The sequence below is a fragment of the Leptopilina heterotoma genome, unplaced genomic scaffold (genome assembly GCF_015476425.1).
Source record: "Leptopilina heterotoma isolate Lh14 unplaced genomic scaffold, ASM1547642v1 Lhet_123, whole genome shotgun sequence".
In the NCBI taxonomy this organism is placed as follows: domain Eukaryota; kingdom Metazoa; phylum Arthropoda; class Insecta; order Hymenoptera; family Figitidae; genus Leptopilina; species Leptopilina heterotoma.
The window spans coordinates 637,560-663,721 of record NW_025110842.1 but is presented as its reverse complement, the minus strand read 5'-3'; the positions used below and the strand labels follow the sequence as shown (position 1 = coordinate 663,721).

The 26,162-nt window shown below is 22.8% G+C and overlaps 1 protein-coding gene across 3 annotated transcripts; it reads right to left on the bottom strand.

The window, feature by feature from the left end:
• Nucleotides 1-388: 388 nt before the first annotated feature.
• LOC122512643 (endoribonuclease Dicer-like) lies at nt 389-25,944 on the bottom strand. 3 transcript variants are annotated; one of them, XM_043628591.1, is made up of 27 exons: nt 25,791-25,944; nt 24,903-25,073; nt 22,938-23,115; nt 22,207-22,446; nt 21,712-21,997; nt 21,422-21,498; nt 21,164-21,267; nt 19,227-19,365; nt 18,760-18,890; nt 18,372-18,612; nt 18,022-18,279; nt 17,563-17,832; nt 17,033-17,206; nt 15,511-15,715; nt 15,200-15,320; nt 14,299-14,642; nt 13,745-13,842; nt 13,535-13,648; nt 13,074-13,373; nt 11,035-11,250; nt 10,648-10,854; nt 10,454-10,535; nt 9,862-10,082; nt 9,372-9,543; nt 9,042-9,114; nt 8,645-8,800; nt 389-642 (listed from the first exon to the last, which is right to left on the bottom strand). In XM_043628591.1, exons 2-27 carry the CDS (start codon nt 25,067-25,069, stop codon nt 600-602), a joined length of 4,617 nt encoding a protein of 1,538 aa, XP_043484526.1. In that variant the 5' UTR covers nt 25,070-25,073; nt 25,791-25,944; the 3' UTR covers nt 389-599. The 3 variants fall into 3 exon arrangements, with proteins under 3 accessions (XP_043484526.1, XP_043484525.1, XP_043484524.1); XM_043628590.1 differs by lacking the exon at nt 25,791-25,944 and adding an exon at nt 25,512-25,658 and having other exon boundaries at nt 392-642; nt 13,745-13,893; XM_043628589.1 differs by having other exon boundaries at nt 393-642; nt 13,745-13,893.
• Between the last annotated feature and the right edge of the window lie 218 nt (nt 25,945-26,162).

The window sequence follows — 26,162 nt, the reverse complement described above, 5'->3', positions numbered from 1 at the left end:
TATCTGAATTATTCAAAAATTTATCCTAGTATAAATTATCTTAATTACTTATGTAATTTTTTCCTAATGAATTTTTCTAAATTCTAATTTTTCAATTTTTTTTTTCTAATTCTTATTTAATTAGGTAGTTTTTATTTTAATTTAATTCCGATTTTAATTAAATTGGATTTAATTTTAATTTAATTCTAATTCTAATTTTAATTAAATTTTATTTTATGTTAATAATTTTAATTTTAATTAAATTTTATTTTATTTTAATTCAAATTTGAATTAAATTTTATTTTAATTCAAATTCTAATTAAATTTTATTTATAATTTTACTTAAATTTTAATTAATTTTATAATTCATAATTTTATTTTTTTTTTTACCTTTTATTAAAAAGATTACATATAATTATTATTAACAAATAAAAAAAAATCACATAATACTGTACATTTGATGATAATCACAAAATTCTTAAATTTCTATAAAAATCAATATATTTATAAACATATTTCTAATAAAAAAAATTTCTTATAAAAAAATAGAAATAAAAATATTTTGTAATTTTAACAATAATAAAAATTTGTAAGTCTTTTCTCTAAGTATTTCAACAACATTAGCAGAATTGATCAAAGGCTGAGTCACTTTCCTTCGCCTTTCTATAAAAAATAAAAGCACAAAATATGCATTAATAAAATTCATTGTTTTTTAAAAGTAAAGTTTAAAATTATTATTCAGGAGAAAATCGAATTCACACTAATTATCGATATTGCAAATAATATAAATAAATAAAAATAAATCAAATAAAAAATATAAATTAAATAATATATTAATTAATAAACTATTATTATAAATATAATATTTTCCTAATTATACATTAATAATTAATCAGCGTCAATCTATAATTAACTTTGAACCGAATGAAATATTTGTTTTCGTCAAAAATAATAATTTTTTTATATTATATAAATTTATAAATTACAAAAAAAAATTTAAAGAGCCCAAAAATATTGAAGCTAAATGCCATAAAAGAAAAGAAAAAATGTTGAATTTTAAGAAATTCGGTATTTCGAATTTTTGAATATTTTTAAAAATTTTAGATTTTTTACCAAAGGTTGGAGATTTTTAATTAAGCAAAGTATTTTCCAAGAGCACAAAAATATTGAAGCTAATTGCCATAAAAGAGAAGAAAAAATGTTGAATTTTAAGAAATTCGGTTTTTCGAATTTTTGAATATTTTTGAAAATTTCAGATTCTGTACCAAAGGGCGGAGAAAATAAAATGCGCAAAGTATTTTCCAAAAGCACAAAAATATTGAAGCGAATTGCCATAAAAGAGAAGAAAAAATGTTGAATTTTAAGAAATTCGGATTTTCGAATTTTTGAATATTTTTGAAAATTTCAGATTCTTTACCAAAGGGCGGAGAAAATAAAATGAGCAAAGTATTTTCCAAAAGCACAAAAATATTAAAGCTAAATGGCACAAAAAAGAAGAAAAAATGTTGAATTTTAAGAAATTCGGTTTTTCGAATTTTTGATAATTTTTAAAAATTTTAGATTTTTCACCAAAGGTTGGAGATTTTTAATTAAGCAAAGTATTTTCCAAGAGCACAAAAATATTGAAGCTAATTGCCATAAAAGAGAAGAAAAAATGTTGAATTTTAAAAAATTCGGATTTTCGAATTTTTGAATATTTTTAAAAATTTCAGATTCTTTACCAAAGGGCGGAGATTGTTAATTAAGCAAAGTATTTTCCAAAAGCACAAAAATATTGAAGCTAAATGGCACAAAAAAGAAGAAAAAATGTTGAATTTTAAGAAATTCGGTTGTTCGAATTTTTGAATATTTTTGAAAATTTCAGATTCTGTACCAAAGGGCGGAGAAAATAAAATGAGCAAAGTATTTTCCAAAAGCACAAAAATATTGAAGCTAAATGGCACAAAAAAGAAGAAAAAATGTTGAATTTTAAGAAATTCGGTTTTTCGAATTTTTGATAATTTTTAAAAATTTTAGATTTTTTACCAAAGGTTGGAGATTTTTAATTAAGCAAAGTATTTTCCAAGAGCACAAAAATATTGAAGCTAATTGCCATAAAAGAGAAGAAAAAATGTTGAATTTTAAAAAATTCGGATTTTCGAATTTTTGAATATTTTTGAAAATTTCAGATTCTTTACCAAAGGGCGGAGAAAATAAAATAAGCAAAGTATTTTCCAAAAGCACAAAAATATTGAAGCTAAATGGCACAAAAAAGAAGAAAAAATGTTGAATTTTAAGAAATTCGGTTTTTCGAATTTTTGATAATTTTTAAAAATTTTAGATTTTTTACCAAAGGTTGGAGATTTTTAATTAAGCAAAGTATTTTCCAAGAGCACAAAAATATTGAAGCTAATTGCCATAAAAGAGAAGAAAAAATGTTGAATTTTAAAAAATTCGGATTTTCGAATTTTTGAATATTTTTAAAAATTTCAGATTCTTTACCAAAGGGCGGAGATTGTTAATTAAGCAAAGTATTTTCCAAAAGCACAAAAATATTGAAGCTAAATGGCACAAAAAAGAAGAAAAAATGTTGAATTTTAAGAAATTCGGTTGTTCGAATTTTTGAATATTTTTGAAAATTTCAGATTCTTTACCAAAGGGCGGAGAAAATAAAATGAGCAAAGTATTTTCCAAAAGCACAAAAATATTGAAGCTAAATGCCATAAAAGAAAAGAAAAAATGTTGAATTTTAAGAAATTCGGTATTTCGAATTTTTGAATATTTTTAAAAATTTTAGATTTTTTACCAAAGGTTGGAGATTTTTAATTAAGCAAAGTATTTTCCAAGAGCACAAAAATATTGAAGCTAATTGCCATAAAAGAGAAGAAAAAATGTTGAATTTTAAGAAATTCGGTTTTTCGAATTTTTGAATATTTTTGAAAATTTCAGATTCTGTACCAAAGGGCGGAGAAAATAAAATGCGCAAAGTATTTTCCAAAAGCACAAAAATATTGAAGCGAATTGCCATAAAAGAGAAGAAAAAATGTTGAATTTTAAGAAATTCGGATTTTCGAATTTTTGAATATTTTTGAAAATTTCAGATTCTTTACCAAAGGGCGGAGAAAATAAAATGAGCAAAGTATTTTCCAAAAGCACAAAAATATTAAAGCTAAATGGCACAAAAAAGAAGAAAAAATGTTGAATTTTAAGAAATTCGGTTTTTCGAATTTTTGATAATTTTTAAAAATTTTAGATTTTTTACCAAAGGTTGGAGATTTTTAATTAAGCAAAGTATTTTCCAAGAGCACAAAAATATTGAAGCTAATTGCCATAAAAGAGAAGAAAAAATGTTGAATTTTAAAAAATTCGGATTTTCGAATTTTTGAATATTTTTAAAAATTTCAGATTCTTTACCAAAGGGCGGAGATTGTTAATTAAGCAAAGTATTTTCCAAAAGCACAAAAATATTGAAGCTAAATGGCACAAAAAAGAAGAAAAAATGTTGAATTTTAAGAAATTCGGTTGTTCGAATTTTTGAATATTTTTGAAAATTTCAGATTCTGTACCAAAGGGCGGAGAAAATAAAATGAGCAAAGTATTTTCCAAAAGCACAAAAATATTGAAGCTAAATGGCACAAAAAAGAAGAAAAAATGTTGAATTTTAAGAAATTCGGTTTTTCGAATTTTTGATAATTTTTAAAAATTTTAGATTTTTTACCAAAGGTTGGAGATTTTTAATTAAGCAAAGTATTTTCCAAGAGCACAAAAATATTGAAGCTAATTGCCATAAAAGAGAAGAAAAAATGTTGAATTTTAAAAAATTCGGATTTTCGAATTTTTGAATATTTTTGAAAATTTCAGATTCTTTACCAAAGGGCGGAGAAAATAAAATAAGCAAAGTATTTTCCAAAAGCACAAAAATATTGAAGCTAAATGGCACAAAAAAGAAGAAAAAATGTTGAATTTTAAGAAATTCGGTTTTTCGAATTTTTGATAATTTTTAAAAATTTTAGATTTTTTACCAAAGGTTGGAGATTTTTAATTAAGCAAAGTATTTTCCAAGAGCACAAAAATATTGAAGCTAATTGCCATAAAAGAGAAGAAAAAATGTTGAATTTTAAAAAATTCGGATTTTCGAATTTTTGAATATTTTTAAAAATTTCAGATTCTTTACCAAAGGGCGGAGATTGTTAATTAAGCAAAGTATTTTCCAAAAGCACAAAAATATTGAAGCTAAATGGCACAAAAAAGAAGAAAAAATGTTGAATTTTAAGAAATTCGGTTGTTCGAATTTTTGAATATTTTTGAAAATTTCAGATTCTTTACCAAAGGGCGGAGAAAATAAAATGAGCAAAGTATTTTCCAAAAGCACAAAAATATTGAAGCTAAATGCCATAAAAGAAAAGAAAAAATGTTGAATTTTAAGAAATTCGGTATTTCGAATTTTTGAATATTTTTAAAAATTTTAGATTTTTTACCAAAGGTTGGAGATTTTTAATTAAGCAAAGTATTTTCCAAGAGCACAAAAATATTGAAGCTAATTGCCATAAAAGAGAAGAAAAAATGTTGAATTTTAAGAAATTCGGTTTTTCGAATTTTTGAATATTTTTGAAAATTTCAGATTCTGTACCAAAGGGCGGAGAAAATAAAATGCGCAAAGTATTTTCCAAAAGCACAAAAATATTGAAGCGAATTGCCATAAAAGAGAAGAAAAAATGTTGAATTTTAAGAAATTCGGATTTTCGAATTTTTGAATATTTTTGAAAATTTCAGATTCTTTACCAAAGGGCGGAGAAAATAAAATGAGCAAAGTATTTTCCAAAAGCACAAAAATATTAAAGCTAAATGGCACAAAAAAGAAGAAAAAATGTTGAATTTTAAGAAATTCGGTTTTTCGAATTTTTGATAATTTTTAAAAATTTTAGATTTTTTACCAAAGGTTGGAGATTTTTAATTAAGCAAAGTATTTTCCAAGAGCACAAAAATATTGAAGCTAATTGCCATAAAAGAGAAGAAAAAATGTTGAATTTTAAAAAATTCGGATTTTCGAATTTTTGAATATTTTTAAAAATTTCAGATTCTTTACCAAAGGGCGGAGATTGTTAATTAAGCAAAGTATTTTCCAAAAGCACAAAAATATTGAAGCTAAATGGCACAAAAAAGAAGAAAAAATGTTGAATTTTAAGAAATTCGGTTGTTCGAATTTTTGAATATTTTTGAAAATTTCAGATTCTGTACCAAAGGGCGGAGAAAATAAAATGAGCAAAGTATTTTCCAAAAGCACAAAAATATTGAAGCTAAATGGCACAAAAAAGAAGAAAAAATGTTGAATTTTAAGAAATTCGGTTTTTCGAATTTTTGATAATTTTTAAAAATTTTAGATTTTTTACCAAAGGTTGGAGATTTTTAATTAAGCAAAGTATTTTCCAAGAGCACAAAAATATTGAAGCTAATTGCCATAAAAGAGAAGAAAAAATGTTGAATTTTAAAAAATTCGGATTTTCGAATTTTTGAATATTTTTGAAAATTTCAGATTCTTTACCAAAGGGCGGAGAAAATAAAATAAGCAAAGTATTTTCCAAAAGCACAAAAATATTGAAGCTAAATGGCACAAAAAAGAAGAAAAAATGTTGAATTTTAAGAAATTCGGTTTTTCGAATTTTTGATAATTTTTAAAAATTTTAGATTTTTTACCAAAGGTTGGAGATTTTTAATTAAGCAAAGTATTTTCCAAGAGCACAAAAATATTGAAGCTAATTGCCATAAAAGAGAAGAAAAAATGTTGAATTTTAAAAAATTCGGATTTTAGAATTTTTGAATATTTTTAAAAATTTCAGATTCTTTACCAAAGGGCGGAGATTGTTAATTAAGCAAAGTATTTTCCAAAAGCACAAAAATATTGAAGCTAAATGGCACAAAAAAGAAGAAAAAATGTTGAATTTTAAGAAATTCGGTTGTTCGAATTTTTGAATATTTTTGAAAATTTCAGATTCTTTACCAAAGGGCGGAGAAAATAAAATGAGCAAAGTATTTTCCAAAAGCACAAAAATATTGAAGCGAATTGCCATAAAAGAGAAGAAAAAATGTTGAATTTTAAGAAATTCGGATTTTCGAATTTTTGAATATTTTTGAAAATTTCAGATTCTTTACCAAAGGGCGGAGAAAATAAAATGAGCAAAGTATTTTCCAAAAGCACAAAAATATTGAAGCTAAATGGCACAAAAAAGAAGAAAAAATGTTGAATTTTAAGAAATTCGGTTTTTCGAATTTTTGATAATTTTTAAAAATTTTAGATTTTTTACCAAAGGTTGGAGATTTTTAATTAAGCAAAGTATTTTCCAAGAGCACAAAAATATTGAAGCTAATTGCCATAAAAGAGAAGAAAAAATGTTGAATTTTAAGAAATTCGGTTTTTCGAATTTTTGAATATTTTTGAAAATTTCAGATACTGTACCAAAAAGCGGAGAAAATAAAATGCGCAAAGTATTTTCCAAAAGCACAAAAATATTGAAGCGAATTGCCATAAAAGAGAAGAAAAAATGTTGAATTTTAAGAAATTCGGATTTTCGAATTTTTGAATATTTTTAAAAATTTTAGATTTTTAACCAAAGGTTTGGTGATTTTTAATTAAGCAAAGTATTTTCCAAGAGCACAAAAATATTGAAGCTAATTGCCATAAAAGAGAAGAAAAAATGTTGAATTTTAAGAAATTCGGTTTTTCGAATTTTTGAATATTTTTGAAAATTTCAGATTCTGTACCAAAGGGCGGAGAAAATAAAATGAGCAAAGTATTTTCCGAAAGCACAAAAATATTGAAGCTAATTGCCATAAAAGAGAAGAAAAAATGTTGAATTTTAAGAAATTCGGTTTTTCGAATTTTTGAATATTTTTGAAAATTTCAGATTCTTTACCAAAGGGCGGAGAAAATCAAATGAGCAAAGTATTTTCCAAAAGCACAAAAATATTGAAGCTAAATGGCACAAAAAAGAAGAAAAAATGTTGAATTTTAAGAAATTCGGTTTTCCGAATTTTTGAATATTTTTAAAAATTTTAGATTTTTAACCAAAGGTTTGGTGATTTTTAATTAAGCAAAGTATTTTCCAAGAGCACAAAAATATTGAAGCTAATTGCCATAAAAGAGAAGAAAAAATGTTGAATTTTAAGAAATTCGGTTTTTCGAATTTTTGAATATTTTTGAAAATTTCAGATTCTGTACCAAAGGGCGGAGAAAATAAAATGAGCAAAGTATTTTCCGAAAGCACAAAAATATTGAAGCTAATTGCCATAAAAGAGAAGAAAAAATGTTGAATTTTAAGAAATTCGGTTTTTCGAATTTTTGAATATTTTTGAAAATTTCAGATTCTTTACCAAAGGGCGGAGAAAATCAAATGAGCAAAGTATTTTCCAAAAGCACAAAAATATTGAAGCTAAATGGCACAAAAAAGAAGAAAAAATGTTGAATTTTAAGAAATTCGGTTTTTCGAATTTTTGATAATTTTTAAAAATTTTAGATTTTTTACCAAAGGTTGGAGATTTTTAATTAAGCAAAGTATTTTCCAAGAGCACAAAAATATTGAAGCTAATTGCCATAAAAGAGAAGAAAAAATGTTGAATTTTAAAAAATTCGGATTTTCGAATTTTTGAATATTTTTAAAAATTTCAGATTCTTTACCAAAGGGCGGAGATTGTTAATTAAGCAAAGTATTTTCCAAAAGCACAAAAATATTGAAGCTAAATGGCACAAAAAAGAAGAAAAAATGTTGAATTTTAAGAAATTCGGTTTTCCGAATTTTTGAATATTTTTAAAAATTTTAGATTTTTAACCAAAGGTTTGGTGATTTTTAATTAAGCAAAGTATTTTCCAAGAGCACAAAAATATTGAAGCTAATTGCCATAAAAGAGAAGAAAAAATGTTGAATTTTAAGAAATTCGGTTTTTCGAATTTTTGAATATTTTTGAAAATTTCAGATTCTGTACCAAAGGGCTGAGAAAATAAAATGAGCAAAGTATTTTCCGAAAGCACAAAAATATTGAAGCTAATTGCCATAAAAGAGAAGAAAAAATGTTGAATTTTAAGAAATTCGGTTTTTCGAATTTTTGAATATTTTTGAAAATTTCAGATTCTTTACCAAAGGGCGGAGAAAATCAAATGAGCAAAGTATTTTCCAAAAGCACAAAAATATTGAAGCTAAATGGCACAAAAAAGAAGAAAAAATGTTGAATTTTAAGAAATTCGGTATTTCGAATTTTTGAATATTTTTGAAAATTTCAGATTCTTTACCCAGGGGCGTAGAAAATAAAATGAGCAAAGTATTTTCCTATAGCACAAAAATATTGAAGCTAAATGCCATAAAAGAGGAGATACAATGTTGAATTTTAAGAAATTCGGTTTTTTCGAATTTTTGATAATTTTTAATAATTGTTGATTTTTTGCTAAAAGGTGGAGACTATTCAAATAGTAATATTTTCCTACCGAAACAGCTAATGGTAACTAATTATTTTTTTTTCCGGTTAAATTAAATTCCCGGCTATTTCCTGATTTTCCATCAGATTGATATAGAAACACTGTTAAATGTATTGGCAGAAACTAAAACCCGTCGAAGACGGGTACGACAGCTAGTAAATAAATAAACAGACAATAAATAAACAAAATAAATAAATATAGAGACTATTTTATGACACTTACTTTTTAGAGTGACAATATTTTAACGCCTGTTTCGCCGCCGCGGATTTGGCTTGTTTCTTATTGGCGCCAAATCCGTGAAATAATTTCGTCTCCCCCTCGACAATAATTTCCAAAGGTACCATTATTTGACCAGTTGATTCAATTACTGACGATTTCCTTAAAACAAAACAAAAATATTATTTTAAAATTTAATTAATTTAAATATTATTTTTATTATTTTATATAATAATTATATTAATTTTATTTTCCTTTTTTTCGATAAAAATTCTAATTTACAAGAAGAAATTAACTTTAAATCTTTTATTTCATATAAAATATAAAATAAAACTCAAATCAACTTTAAATTAAATTCTAAACTTTAAATTATACTGAATCAAAACGTGTAATATATACTTACAAAAATTTTGGTTTAACCCCCACCTCGAAAATAACTCTTATCGGTTGTTTAGGCACATCTGCACAAAATACTTCTGTAAACAGAAAAAACAAAAAAAAATTGGATTTAATTACATTTTAATTAAAATTTAATTTAATTTGATGTAAAGTAAAATTTAATTAAATTTACTGTAAATTTAAATTTGATTTATTTAATTAAATTCAATTATTAATTTAGAAATTAAAAAATATTTTGAAATAAGTAAAAAATAGAAATTATAAAAAATTATCAAAACTCTGAAAAATAACAAAATAATTGTTTTTTTTTTTGTAAATAAAAAATAAAATTTACCAAAATGCTGTTGCATCATTTTAAACACTATTTGCCAGACTTTCTTCAAATCTTTGCCGGAATCAATATAAATAGCGCCAATTAATGACTCGAAAATGTCTCCCAATACTTTCGGCCCGTCGACATGTTCAGCCAAATTGCACTCGTTTTCTTCCATTAGAATCCAAAGTAACTGAAAAATAGAAAAAAAGCAGTTATAAAATAATTATAGATTCATTACCTTCATTATTTATTTTATTATTAATTTTGATGAATTTTTATTATTATTATTATTTTCATTAGGTATTATTACTATTATTTTGTAATAAAAAGGCCTGAATAAGAAGAAGTCTAATAAAAACCTTTTTATTACGAAATAATTAAAAAAACGGTCATAACAAGAAGAAAATATTATCATTATTCTCATTAAAATTGTCTGTTAAGAAAAAAAAGTTTTAATAATTCTAATAAATGATTAAATTGTATTTGCAGTAAATATAATAATTTTCACCTCAACATCAACGGCGTGATTTTTTTCCTCTTGAAAATTGACGAATCTATTTATCGTCTCATGTAAACTGGGCACATAGGCCAATAGCGAAGTGTGCAGTCCGTACTTGACCGAAATACAGGCAAAAGTTATATTGTTCACTAAAGCTGATCGCAAATCCGTAATATCGCCAGGAGTCAATTTCTCGCAAGATTCGTAAATATACAAAGTAATGAGAAAATCTTGAAAAAAAATCAAAACTCAATTAATTATTTTCTTAATTTAAAAAAAAGGCGTTTAATATTTAAAACAGAATTTTATCAACTAAACACAATGCAAAACACTTTTTTTTTATAAAAGTTATCTTTCTTTTTTCAAAATTCCAAATAGAAAATCTCAAAATTTTCTAAAATCGAAAAAAATTATTCTCAAAGAGCAAAATTCTTATTTCAATAAAGTTATCAACAAACAATTTTTTTTTTCAAAATTTCAAATAATTATGAAATTAAAGTATCTAAAATATTCCGAAAAGAAAATTATTTAAAAGAAAAATTCTTCTTTCAATAAATAATATTGTATTTTTTTTCCAAAAATCTAATTTTTTTGCTCTTACCTAAAACTGCATCGCCAAGAAATTCCAGTCTTTGATAACAGGGAGTTATTACATTTGGTGAGTATGAAGGATGAGAAAATGCCTATTTTCATAAAACAAGAAGAATATAATTAAAATAAACGAAATAAATTTATAGATTTTTGATTTAAATAATTATGTTTCATAAATAATGATAAAACGAAAAAAAAATGTACCTGAAGTAGCAATGAACGATCATTGAATGTATAGTTAATTTTCTTTTCAAGCATTGATGCCCAGGGTATGTGTTCGTTGACTTTTGCCGCCGCAATTTCACTAAGTGAACTCGAGGCTATTGGAATGCTCTTCATTTCAATTTTCGACCACATTGGAATTATTTGAAACCATTTGATGATATTTAACGCGCCCTCCACGCCTAGGGACTGACAAATTTTATTTATTAACATTATAATTAGTTTAAATTATATATTAAATTAAATTTGAACATTTCAATTATATATTAAATTAAATTGTTTCAATTATTAATAAAATGACAATTTCAAATTAATCCAATTATCAACAGAAGGAAAAATAAGAATTCATTAATAATTAATTAAACTCACGCAAAGACTAGCGCCGATAATTGATTCCACAGAGTCTGCCACCACTTTGTCGGCAACAATTTGTCTTCCTAAAAAGTGTTCCATTGGACAGTTATTTGATGAATCGTTAAATTCTAAAACTCTTTCGTTGATCTCGTCTAAAGTCGATTCAGTTATGTAGCCGCTGATCTTCTCCTCGTCAGGAATATGTACTTCTTGCAATACATTCGAAGAAATCTACAAATTTCAGATAAATGTTAATTCATTATTTATTATTTATTATTCTTATTATTATTTAAAATTATTAAATTATTATTTAAAATTATATTTTCGAAAATATTAATAAAATTCCTTAAAACAATTCAATCCCTATTCACAAATTATATTATTTTACGCCGGATTTCAAATTATTATCAACAAAATTTTAATTAGAATTTTGAAAGAATTTTAATTTTCTTCGAAACGATTATTTTCATAAATTATATTATAATTCTTCACAGGATTTTAATTATTTTCAATACATTTTTTTATTTTACTATAAACGCTTCTAATATTCAATTATTCAATTATTTTCGAAAATTTTAACTAAAATTTATTTTTAAATCAATTTTTATTAGAAAGTTCTACGAAAATTCAATTATTTTAACAAAAAAAAATTTTTTTTTCAAGGAATTCAATTAAAAATATATTGAAAATAATTGAAATTCTGCGAAAAATTTTATCAATCTTTTTTGAAACAATTAAATTTCTGCGAGAAATTCCATTATTTTTCAAAATAATTGCATTTTTCGAAGAATTTTATTATTTATGAAAATAATTGAATTTTTGCGAAAAATCGTAGAATTTTATTTATTGCGAAAATAATTGATTTTTTTCAAATGAATTTCAACAGCATTTTTGAAAATAATTGAATTCTTTCGAGGGACTTAATTAAAATTTATTAAAATAATTGAATTTTATCAAGAAATTTTATTGAAATGGAAAATAATTGAAAGTTTTTCAAGAAATTCTATTAAAATTATATTGAAAATACTTGAAATTCTGCGAAGAATTTTATAAAACTTTTTTTAAATAATTTAATTTCTGCGACAAATTCCATTATTTGATAAAATAATTGAATATTTTCAAAGAATTTTATTATTTATGAAAACAAATTGAATTCTTGCGAAAAATCGTAGAATTTTATTTATTGCGAAAATAATTGATTTTTTTCAAATGAATTTCAACAGCATTTTTGAAAATAATTGAATTTTTTCGAGGAACTTTTTTTAAATTTATTGAAATAATTGAATTTTATCAAGGAATCTTATTAAAATTGAAAATAATTGAATTCTTGCGAAGAATTTCACTATTTTTGAAAATAATCAAAATCTTTCAAGGAAATTAAAAAAAAATTTTTTTTAATAATTGAATTTTATCAAGAAATTTTATTTAAATTGAAAATAATTGAATTCTTGCGAAGAATTTTTTTAAATTCTTTTTTAGTAATTGAATTTCGTAGAAAATTTTCAATTATTTTCTAAAAATTTCATTAATATTCTTCGCAAGAATTCAAAAATTTTCTAAAAAAATGTCAATAAAATTTTACGTAAAAAATCAATTATTTTTCAAAAATTTCGATAAAATTCTTAGGAAGAATTCAATTCTTTCTCATAAACAAAAAAAATTCTTCTCCGAAATTCAATTACTTTCAATAAAATTGTAATAAAATTTTTCGTAAGAATTCAATTATTTTCAGTAAAATTTTAATGAATTTTCTTAATAGAATTCAATTATTTTTCTAAATAAAAAAAAATCTTTGAGGTAATTCAATTATTTTCATAAATGAACAAAATTCTTCTCAGAAATTCAATTATTTTCTAAAAATTTCAAAAAACCTTCTTCTTATCAATTCAATTACTTCCCAGTAGAATTTTAATGAATTTTCTCCATAGAATTGAATTATTTTTAAACATTTTAACAAAATTCCTTAAAAGAATTTAATTATTTCCATTGTTATTATTATTTGCTATTCCTATTTAATTTAATATTCAGTATTCTTATTTAAATTTTGGAATTACCTCATTGTTAATTAACACTTTCTGAACTTCTCTTTCAACAGTAAAAGCAGGAACAACGAATTTACTCTCTGGAATGAATTCCTCGACATTTATTCGTCCCGGTATTCTTCTATTTAGACCGCAATAGTATAAATTTCGATTGCCAATTAATTTCCCCTTCAAAGCGGTCAATTTTCCCTCATTGAAATTCTTGTAGGTTTCGTACAAGAATAAAGAGACAGCAAATTTCAAATACGAATCGCCCAGTGTTTCCATACGTTCAAGATCGAAAATATCGTTGCTCGTTCTGTTCGTTAGAGCCTGAAAAAATTAATTTCTTTTTATTAAATTTATAAATTCAAAATTCAAATTCAAAATTTAATTCAATTAAAAATACATATTTAAATTCTTATATATTCTGATAAAATTATTTTTTCTTCGCAAGAAAGAAAAGCGAAATTAATAAAAAATTTCTATTTTACCTTCATTAGAATAACGCTATTCAGACCCTCGAATTTAGAGTTTGTTAGCAATTTTATCACTGGCTGTGTCATATTTAGTCTTGAAGTGGAATTCACATTTTGTTTCGGTTTCACCTGGGGGAAAATATTAAAAAAAGGGAAATACGTACAAAACTCCTTTCTTTTTTATGAATGGACGTATTTTACGCAGAGTGAAAAAAATTGTCTCACCACAGTTTTTGTCATATTTTCTTTTTCCTCCTTTGGCTTAAAATTGTAATACGTTTCGATGCGTATCATTTGAACCACATCCGCCTGGCGAATTATATCTGGAAGATTATTCTCTATTATCCACGGATATTCCACATTCATATTGAAAACTAAAAAAAAAAATTATAAATTTATTATTTTTTATTCAAAATTTCAAAATTTATAATTTCGATTATTATATTATTGTTCGATTAATTAATTAATTATATTATATATAATTATGTTAATAATTATAAAATAATATAATGTATTATTAATATAATATAATAAATATTAAATAAATATAAATATAAATAATAAAGTACAAAATTAAAATTTTTTTGTTTGTCTAACAAAAATATTAATAATTAAAAATAGAAAAATAGAAAAAATATATTGAAAAATCAAACTTGAAATAGTTAATTTCCATTTCATTTTTTTTTAGTATTTTCTTTATTAAAATACTAAAAAAAAGGAAAACAGTATTTGGAGAAATTTTTTATATATCATCGACAATTAAATGAAAATTCTAATACCGTTCATTTTTGAGAATCCAATTTCCTCTTGCAGATCGGAGACTTCCATTTTTGATGGAGAATCTGAAGCTGTTTCTATAATTTCCCTTCTTCGTTTATCCACTTGCATTGCCGTTACAGTCAAAGGCTTTTTCCTCAAAAATGGAACAGCAATTTTTGCCTCTTTCTCCATTTCAATCTTCAGATCATTCGCTATTAAGATTTGTCCTATACGATAAAGAATTGATGGTAAAACTATTGCTTTCAACCAGTACAATGCTGGGAATTCTGTGACATTACAAAGTTCAGGTAAAAGATAATGATCTTCATCATCGATGTTGTCTTTCGATTTTTTGCTACTTTCCCTGGAAAATAATAAATAACAGATAGTAATTAAAATTTTTTGAAAATAGTTGAAATTTCAAAAATTGAAAAAATAGGAATTTTTCTCAAATTGCATATTAAAATAAATTCTATACCTACTTCAAAGAATTATATTTTCTCACTTTAAAAAAATGATTTTTAAAAATATTTTTTTATTTTTCGAAGAATTGTAACCAAAAATTTGGAAAATAATTAAATTATACAACAAATTTTCTATTTAAACAATTAAATTATTATCGTTGAATTCTAATAAGAATTGATTTTTAAAAAAGAATAAAATTTTGAAAAATGATTCAATATTATAATATAGGATAAAATAATCGAATGTTATAACAGGAATTTTAAGTAATAATTAAATTTCAAAAGAATTTTAAATTAAAATCTTTTTAATGGTCGTAAAAGTATGATAATATTTAAATGTTTATTTAAAAAATTTATATTCTTTCCCTGTAAAATTTATTAAATTTTTGAATAATTTAATGTAGAAATTCTTTAAAAAAAAAAATTAGGTTCTTGAAAAATAAAAAAAGATAAATACCTTGGCACGTTGAAACTGATGTTTGTAGAAATGGATTTAACTTTGAAAATTTGTTGTTTGGCATTTTTTAAAGAAACACCGTAATCGATAATTTTCCAATCGATTTCTAAATTTTCATTCACTGAAAATTATTAGCAAATACAATTAAATCTCAATCATGAAAAAAAAAACACGAACTAATTAATTCTCTATCATGAAAAAAAACCATGTACTGTAATTAATTCTTTTTTAATCTACCGAAAATTTTAGAATAGAAAATAAAAATACAATTAATAAAGCGATGTACTATAGGGAAAACAAAAGAAACAAACCTGGAACAATTGCAAAACTGTTTTCCAAATTATTCACATCGAAAATCATAAAGTCATGAAGGAGATTTAGAATTTTTTGAAATAGCATTCCATGAAAATATTTCAATGCCTCGATTTGTTCGCTATCTAAAGTAATTCTTGTAAAATTCACTTCTACATGCACCTCGACTGTTGCATTTTTAATGAAAATCGGAAAATTCGGCATCTGGAATATTTAATTTAAGAACAATTTAAAAAACTTTGAAATCGAATTATTTCTAAAAATTTCTACTATAAACGCTTTTAATACCTATTCAATTATTTTCGAAAATTTTAACTAGAAATTTATTTTTTTTAATCAATTCTCATTAGAAAATTCTACGGGAATTCAATTTTTTAAATATAAAAAAAAATTTTTTCGAGAAATTCAATTAAAATTCTATTAAAAATAATTGAATTCTGCGAAGAATTTTATTATTTTATGAAAATAATTGAAATCTTTCGAAGTATTTTATTAATCACGAAAACAATATTGAATTCTTGCGAAGAATTTTATTAATTTATTTTGAAATTCTTTGCAAGAATTCTAAAATTATCTAAAAAAAACTTTTAATAAAAATTTACATAAAAAATCAATTATTTTACATAAAAATTTCGATAAAATTCTTCCGAAGAATTCAATTATTTTTTGAATAAAAAAAATTCTTCTCCAAAATTCAATTATTTTCTAAAAATTTTAATAATAATTTTCGCAAGAATTTAAAGAATTTCTAGAAAACTTTTAATAAAAATTTTATACGTAAAAATTCAATTATTTTTTCAAGGATTTCGACAAAATTCTACAAGAATTAAATTATTTTTCAAAATAAAAGAAAAAATTCTTTGCAGTAATTAAATTATTTACATAAATGAACAAAATTCTTATTAGTATAATTCCATTATTTTCAATATAATTTTAATTAAATTCTTTCGAGAAATTCAATTAATTCCAGTAGAATTTGAATAAATTTTTCAGAAGAAATTCAATTATTTTTAAACATTCTAAGAAAATTTTGTCGAAAAAATTGAATTACTATCTCAAAAATTTTAGTCGAATTCTTCGCCAAAAATTCAATTATTTTCCTCAAGAAATTTTATTAAAATTTTTAAAAATAATTGAATTATATCAAGAAATTTTATTGAAATTGAAAACAATTGAATTCTTGAGAAGAATTTGATAACATTTTTTCAAAATAATTGAAATTCTGCAAAATTTTTTGGATATTTGATGAAAATAATTCAATTCTATCAAGGAATGTAAAATTTTTTAAAAATAATTGAATTTTTGTGAAAAATTTAATTTAATTTTTTTTTAATAATAGAATTTTTTAGAAAAATTTAATTTTTTTGTGAAATTGATTGAATTCTTGTGAGAATAATAATTGAAATTTCGATTAATAAAAATTTAATAAAAATTTTAACTGAAATATAGTTTATTAATATTATATAATAAATTATTTTTATTATTATTTTATTATTTTGAATAATGAAATAGTTTTCTTACTTCTGGAAGCTCAGTCGTTGTCAGTATTCCATATCCTGCACTTTCCTTCAGCACATTATAAAATCCTAATTCAGGATTATCCAAAGTTTCTGCGAACGTTGGTCTCATTTTCAACACATGAAGAAATAGCGGTTTATTTATACAAGGAAACGCTCCATAAAGTTCCCTTGGGTGCTGAAAAAGAAGAAGAACTTTTTTCCAGAACAAATTGTTAAAATTCAATTTAATTAAAAATTTTTAAATTAAATAATATTATACGAAATCTATTTAAATTATTTGATTATTTCTAGTAAATATGTAAATAATAAATATGAAAATAAATAAATAATGAATATGAAAATAAATAAATAATGAATATGAAAATAAATAAATAATAAATATGAAAATTAATAAATATAAAAAAAAATGAAAATAAATAAATAATGAATATGAAAATAAATAAATAATAAATATGAAAATTAATAAATATAAAAAAAAATGAAAATAAATAAATAATGAATATGAAAATAAATTAAAAATACGAGACAAACAATTAAATTATGTTTCCTCTTCTTGCCGTACGTCCCCGGCACACAATTATCAACAATTTCCTCTTCGATCCAATTTGGAAAAAGATGATTGACATTCTCCTGAATATCGTCTGGACCAATGGGATTCAAATTGTCATTTAATTCCCCAATTTCCTTCAATTTAATGCACGTCTTCATTGCAACCGATCGCTTTGCATCGTCTATCGATTCCATCCAGTCGCCGACAATCGTTTCCTTCAGAGGCGAAACAATCGGCAGTGTCAGTGACACCTGAGGAAAAGCGAATTAAATAATTAATAAAACGAAAATTAAATCATTTTCTCCTTAAAAAAAAAACTTTTAAAAAAGTGTGAAATTAAATAATTTTCAATTTTAATATAATGTAATAACTTCGAAAAAATAATAATTTTCGTTTTCTTTAAAGAAAAAAACGTATAAAATTAAAAGAAACACGAATACCTGAAACAAGTGCTCGGTATCTGATATTTTGTTCGGTTGTTTCTCCAGAGTCCAAATTGGTGTCAAACTGACAAATTTCGATTTATACAAATTCGCGCAGTATCTGTTTAGCAAAGCAATTGCCGACTGTTCAGTTATTGCGCAAGGCTTACCTTCGGCATTTCTATGCAAGAATGGTTCAATTTTATAAACGTACAATTCTTTTTCAATGTCTTTCACATTCGGCAGTGATCGATAATCGGTTTGTCCAATCAATAACTGTCAAAAGAAAAAAAAACGAAATATTTTATAAAATCAATTATGTAGCATAAATTTAAAGGTATTTTTAATTTCGATAAATTTGAACTCACTTGCTGTAGATATTTTTCGGTTTTTTGAAATTGCACATATCTGGCTTCAAAAGTATCGTCACCGTACGGAACGAGCATTGTGTATTGACTTCTCGAATGACGAGCTCGTCCCTTACTTTGAATGTAGGATCGAAAGTCCATCGCCAAATCGAAGCGAACAATTAATGTGCATTCGGGAATATCGACGCCCTCGTCCACTACGTCGGTGGCGACGATGCAATTTGTCTCGCCTTCACGAAAACTGTGGACAATCAACAAAATTAAAAATTAACATTTTTTTTAAATTAACAAATTTTACAACAACAAACAACCAAATTAACAATAGTGAATTATTTTGCGGTACTTTTTTTCTACACTCACTCTTTAATTTTTATCGTCTTTAAATTACCTTTTCAATACATCCTGATTCCATCTGGCAGTACACATATTTTCTCTGGTATTTTTGAACGAATCGCTACTGTCTCCCACCATGTATTTCGGCATCAAAAATTTATATTCTTCGTCTGATTCTTGAAGACTCTGTAAAAGAAATTTTTTTTTCAAAATTAGACTTTGTTTTTTAATTCAAACTCTTGAAATTTAAATTAAAAGTAGTTTAAAATTGAAACTAATTTCAAATTAAAACTAATTTCAAATTAAAATTAAGTTTAATTTACTTAAAAACTAATTTTAAGTTGAAACTAATTTCAAATTAAAGTCAATTTTAAGTTACAAAACTAATTTCAAATTAAAGTCAATTTTAAGTTACAAAACTAATTTCAAATTAAAGTCAATTTTAAATTACAAAACTAATTTCAAATTAAAACTAATTTTTTAAATTGAATTAAATTTAATTTCTCATAAAACGAAACTAACCTTCAAGATATGATACAAAACTTGTGCAGTGAAGCGGCGCTGAACGAAAATAATACAGCAAAAATTTTGATCAGGATCTTTTTTAGTGTTAAATTGCTTTAGAACTGCTATCAATTTTATCACTTTGTCCGATGAGAATCTGTCAAATTAGAATATTTTTTAATTATTACACAACTTTCTTTTCATGAAAAAAAAAGATTCAAAATTGAAAATCAGGGTTGCCACAAATATTTAATTTTATTTTTCCCTGACTTCTCCCTGATTTCCAAACTTTTTCCTGACTGATTTTCACTTTTTCCCTGACCATAAAGAATATTCTGATTCACTCTTAAAATTATTAGATAATTAAAAAAAAACATTCTATTACATTTACTTACGAATTTCTTAAATTTTAAAATTATTCTCAAACATCAATAACTACATTTTTAAATAAATATTTAATTATTATTTTTCCATAGGAATTAAAATTCTTCAAAACATTCAAATTCAAACATTTTTAAAATTAAACAACTCATAAGAATATTATTAAAAAACATGAAGATATCAATTACTCCGAGTCTTTTAATTTCCATAAAATTTTTCAAAAAAAATTAAATTATTTACAAAAAAATTATAATAAAATTCGTTGCAAGAATTCAATTATTTTCATAAATAATAAAATTCTTCACAGGGTTTCAATTATTTTTAAGACAAATTTAAATAAATTTCTCGAAAAATGAAATTATCTTCAAAAATTTTTTGCAAGAATTAAATTAGGTACATTTTACAAATAATGAAATTCTTCGCTGAAATTCAAAAATTGTCAAAATTTATATTTTTAATACAAGTTTTCAAAAGAATACTAATTATTTAAGTAAAATATAAGAAAATTCGTTGCATTAATTCAATTATTTTTACAAGTAATAAAATTTTTCACATGAATTCAATTATTTAAAAAAAAATTGATAAAATTCATTGTAAGAATTCCATTATTTTCATAAATTATAAAATTTTTCTGAGGATTTCAATTATTTATAATACAATTTAAAGTAAATTCCTAGAAAAATTTTCACAATCTACTTTTTTAATAAAAATTCTCAAAAGAATTCAATTATTTTCATAAATAATGAAATTCTTTACATTATTTCAATTATTTAAACAAAATTTGAAAAAATTCACTGCAAGAATTCAATTACTTTCATAAATTAATAAAATTCTTCACGGGATTTCAATTATTTTTAATACAATTTTAAGTAAATTCCTCGAAAAATGTCACTATTTTCAAAAATTTTGTTAAAACTCTTCGAAAGAATTTAATTATGAATTTTATCAATTATGTATTTTTAAAAATTCATGCTATAATGCTTTTAATATTCAATTATTATCTCAAATTTTAACTGCTATTCATTTTAATGAAATGAAAATCAATTTTTATTGGAAAATTCTACATGAATTCAATTATTTAAATACAAATTTAAATGTAAAAATGCAAATAAATAATTTATTGAATAAATAAATGTTTTTCCAAACTAAATTATCATAAAGAATTTTATCAACAAATTTGAATTTTCTCGAGAAATTTTAATAAAATTTTCAAGAATAATTAAATTTTTCGAGGAATTCAATTAAAATTGTATTAAAAAAATAATTGAATTTTTATAAAAAATGTTATTATTTATGAAAATAATTGAATTATTGCGAAGTTTGCTTAGAATTTTATCAAAATTTTTTTTTAAATAATTGAATTCTTCTGAAAAATTTTACTTTCCCTGACTTTTCCCTGATTTCCCTGATCTGTGGCAACCCTGAAAATGAAAATAGATAATTAACAAAAAATAAACTAAAATAAATTGACAAATTTACATTATAATTCTCCTGATTCTTTAGGTGAATAGTCTTTTTTTAAAATATAAATAAAAAATAAATTTATCCTAATAAAAGTAATATTAGAGACATACTGATAAATTTGATCCCTCAGTGAGAAGCCATTCATTTCCATGTCAAAAAATTTTCGTAGAGTCATCAGTTTTGTGAAAATGTAATCCAAGACGAATATTGTTTCCTGAAGAAAAAAAATTACTAATATAATATTATAAGTAGCGTAAATAATTGATTATCTCTAAAAATTGTAATTGTAACTACTGTAAAAAAAACTAAAAAATTAAGGATTGTTTTTAATTTGAGAAAGAAAATTCAGACTATTTTTCTTTACTTACTGGTTCGGAAACAACTTTTTTTATTCCCTCTATTTGTATCATGTGTAATAAAACAGCTTTACTTCCTCCAAATGATCCTTAAATAATAAAATAATATATTTTTTTTAAAACCGTTTTTAATTATTTTACAATAAAAAGGCCTAAGTAATAAAATTTTCTTTTTCTTAAAACCGCTTTTTTTTATTTATTTTTTCGTAATAAAAGGCGTAATACGTATTGTAATAATAAGTAATAATAATAAAAACACGTATTTTCGCCTTTTATTAATAAATAAATAAATAATAACTAACCTGTGTTGAATATATTGTCCTTAATATCAATTAAAATGTTAATTAATTTCTCGCTTCTCGATTTTGGCTTGAACACGGACGTTGAAAGATTAATATCCGAGGGTTGTGGTATTAGTATTATTTTCAACATTCTCGTCACTTCGCTTATAATTTCTTCCACTTCTTTCGCACATTCCTTTTGCTCCTTGTATTTTATACAATTTTCCCTTGGATTTGTCGAGAAACCAGCGACAATAGCCAACGATTCAGTTGACGCTATTTTCGAGTTATAAGTGACTTCCAGTGACTGAAAAAAAAAAACAGAAAAAACTTTTAAATTTTCTTTTGAAAAATAAGAGATAAATAAATTTTTGATCATTTATATTTCTTGACTACAATTTTTTTTAAACAAATTTTCCAGTTTTTTTTGGCAATAAAAATATATATAAATTTGCATTATTTTGCACGAGCGTATTTAATTTGAAAATGTATTTTGATGCAAAGAAAAAAAAGTACCTCGATTGTCTCTGGAACTTTATCCAAATCGACATTGGAATTAAGTAGAGTAGCCGATAAACCTAAGACCCTTGGTCGTTGGTTCTGGGGACATTTCTCGAATCTCTGCATTATTTGCCTCATCGGATGATCGCTGACGCCTCTGTGGCACTCGTCGAATATAATTAAATTAACTCGATCGAGTGGCAGGGCGCCGCAATTTACAATATCTAGAAATATCTGCGCTATCATTACTAAAATCTGGAAAAATAAATAAATACACAAATAAATAAATAAATTCACAAATAAATAAATAAGTAAAGAATTAAATAAAGAAAAAAATAAATAAAGAAAAAAGTAAATAAATAAAGAAGGAAATAAATAAGTAAGTACATAAATAAATACACAAATAAATAAGTAAATAATTAAGTAAAGAATTAAATACAGAAAAAAGTAAATAAATACACAAATAAATAAATAAGTAAAGAATTAAATGAAGAAAAAAGTAAATAAAGAAAAAAGTAAATTATGAAAAAAATAAATAAAGAAGTAAATAAATAAATAAAGAATTAAATAAATAAATATACTAATAAATAAGTAAATAATTAAGTAAATAAATAAATACATAAATAAATGAACAAAGAAAGAAAGAAAGAAAGAAAAAAATACTAAATAATGATATAAATAATAGTAGAAAAAAAGACAGTAAAATTAATAGATAGAGTTAAGTGAAAAAAATAATGACAGTCTACCGGCGTGTCTTCGATTTCACTGAGCCATTTTCTATTGTCCCAATGTTTGACCCGGGTGTCGCCGCTGAAACCTTTGGCATTTAAACCAGTGTGTCTGGCGAGATAAGTTGATTGTTGCGTTACAAGTGGAACTGTATTCACTATGAAAATTGTTCGTTTCGCTCCAGAGCTATATTTACTGAAAAGGAATGAAAAAAAAGACAAATATGTTATTTAAATTAATTACTAAAAATTTTTGATTAAGAAGCTTTAAACACCAATTCATAATTATTTTCTAAAAATGTAACTGATATTCTTTTCTAGATCAATTCTTACTCCAAATTTCTACGAGAAATTCAATTTTGCATTCAATTCAAATGCAAAAACAAAATAATTTATTGAATATTTTCTAAAATATACTATTACTAAAAATATACTAAAAATATACTTACTATACTAAAAATACTATTTCTAAAAATTGAATTCCAAAGAATTCGATCAAAATTATTAAAAATAATTAAATTCTTTCGAAAAATGTGTTCGAAAACAATTTTTAAAAAAAATTTCACTTTTCAAGTATTTAAATTTTTGAAAATAATTTAATTCATTCAACGAATTTTATTAAAATTTTGAAAAATAATTGAATTTTATCAAGAAATTTTAATAAAATTGAAAATAATTGAATTTTTGCAAAATATGTTATTTAATTTTTTTTTATTAGTTGAATTTTTGCAAAATATGTTATTTAATTTTTTTTTATTAGTTGAATTTCTACAAAAGATTTAATTTTTTTTTTTTGGTGAAAATAATTAAAATCCTGCAAAGAATTCTATTATTTATGGAAATAATTGAATTCCTCGGAAAAATTGAAATTTTTTGCATAAATAATTGAATTCTTTTGAGAAATTTTATTTAAATAATAAAATTTTGAAAATAATTGAATTCTTTCAAGGAATTTTATTAAAATGTTTACAAAAATAATTAAATTCTAGCAAGAAATTTTATTGCAATTGAAAATAATTGGATTCTTGTGAAGAATTTTTTTTTTTTTAATTTTTTGAAAATAATTCAATTTTCTCGAAAATTTTCTTTCAAATTTTTTGAAAATAATTCAATTCTTTCGAAGAATTTAAATAAAATTCATAAAATAATTGCATTTTTAAAGGAATTGAATTTTTAAAAAAATTGAAATCCTGGGAAGAATTTTATTTTTTGTGAAAATAATTGAATTAACTTGAAGGATTTATTGAAATTTTACAAAAATAATTGAATTCTTTCGAAAAATTTGAATAAAAATTTTTAAAAAATTGAATCTTTCGTAAAATTTTATTAAAAATATTGTATCGAAAATAATTGAATTCCTACAAAGAATTTTATTATTTATAAAAATAATTGAATTCCTGCAAAAATTAAATTTATTGAATTCCTTTTTTTGAGAATCTTTTTTTAATTTTAAAAACAGTTTAATTCTTTCCAAGATTTTAATTACAATTGTATTGGAATTATTAAATTTCTGCAAAAAAAATTTTTAATTTTATGTAAAAATAATTTAATTCTTGTGAAGAATTTGATTATTTATGAAAATAATTAAATTCAGAAAAATTTAATTAAAAGTCTTTTTATAGGTAATTAAATTCTTGTCAAGAATTTTATTGAAAATTTTTTTAATTCCTAATTGAATTCTTTTGAGAAATTTTATTTAAATAATAGAATTTTGAAAATAATTGAATATCGCATTAGAGAATTTTATTTGTTCTAAAAATAATTGAATTTTATTAAATATTTTTTTCAAATAATTAAGTTTCTAAAAAATTTTGTATTTTTGGTAAAAATAATTGAATTCTTGTGAAGGATTTTATTAAATTTAAATTAATAAAAAATTAAATAAATTATTATTAATTTATTTATTTAAATTAATGGAATTTTTGTTTTGAAGAATTTTAATTATTAAAAATTTTAAAAAGCAATTTAATTATTTATTCTTACCCTTGAATTGCAGCACTCAATTTTTTAACAACTTGAACCGCAATATATGTTTTTCCCGATCCCGTGGGAAGATAAATTATCGTATTTTCTGCAATTGCTTTTTCAAAGAGATCAATTTGATACGGTCGAGGAATCAAATCCTCTTTTTCGTCACTTATTGAACCCATTATCCTATAGAAATTCCAAAAGTTATTAACATTCACTTTTCATTTTATATTCACAGATTATTTTTCAATTATTTTTATGATTATTATATTAAATTTCTTTGTTATTGAAAAATTATATTATTATAAACGTTTTCTTAAAGTATTAATATTGTATAACAATCGAATTTGTTATTTTAAATATATTTTAAATTCTTTCGACAACATAACCTCTAAATACACGCATTATTTAAACCACACTCCAATTATTCGTATAAAATTAAATTGAACTTCATTTATTATTAAAATAAATCAATATTTTACTTAAATAAACTTTCACAAAACGGTTTTTAATTTTTAGTATAAATATCTCAATAACATTTTTGTTACTATAATTACTAGTTTCATAAACACTCAGTTCACTAAACTTTAATTTCAATAAAAATTATAAAATTTGTTTCTATACCTAAATGTAAAAAGTAACCCGAGAAAATGTTATTAGACAAAAAAGAATTTAAATTTCTAGATAAAATGCCAAAAGTATGATGTTATTACAAATGAAAACATTGTTTTGTTCCTTGTGTTCTGATGGTTCTGATTCATACTTTTCGATAGAATTATGGGATTCCCTATCTTTATCTCATGTGTGATGCAATAATTGAATAAAGTGAACGTGTCTCTAAAAAGAATCTACAACAGACTATAAAACAAATATCTTTAAAAAAAATGTAACTTGTATACTTACAGTTGCTTTTTCTTTAATACTCAATTTTCTCCCGACTGATAATCAAACAATAAATTCACTTGTAGAATATTTTCTATATATCTCACTGTTTATCACTGTTTGTTTTTGTTGCCGGCAAAAATTTTGTTTACAGCAGAAAACATTTTTTTTTGTTTCGACTGAACAGGGTTAGGAAGCTATAGTCAACAAAATTCTCTTTTCTTGTTGAAGTTAAGCATAGAGTAGAAACTACATAGATTCGTGAACGACTATTAAAAACTTATGCTTGGCCCTTAAGCTGCGTTCACAATGAGAATACACTTCACAACGACAAAAGCGTAAATATTAGGCTCAGTTCATAAATAGGCTATTCATTCACGATTTTTAGATAAT

What these genes read in the sequence shown, in the direction of transcription:
- LOC122512643 (XM_043628589.1), bottom strand. Translation starts at nt 25,069, where the DNA reads ATGGGTTCAATAAGTGACGAAAAAGAGGATTTGATTCCTCGACCGTAT. An exon ending in GGACAATATATTCAACACAG is followed by an intron (nt 21,499 to 21,711) that starts GTTAGTTATTAT and finishes TTATTATTTAAG; the next exon opens with GATCATTTGGAGGAAGTAAA. An exon ending in GGGGTTAAACCAAAATTTTT is followed by an intron (nt 8,801 to 9,041) that starts GTAAGTATATAT and finishes TTTTGTTTTAAG; the next exon opens with GAAATCGTCAGTAATTGAAT.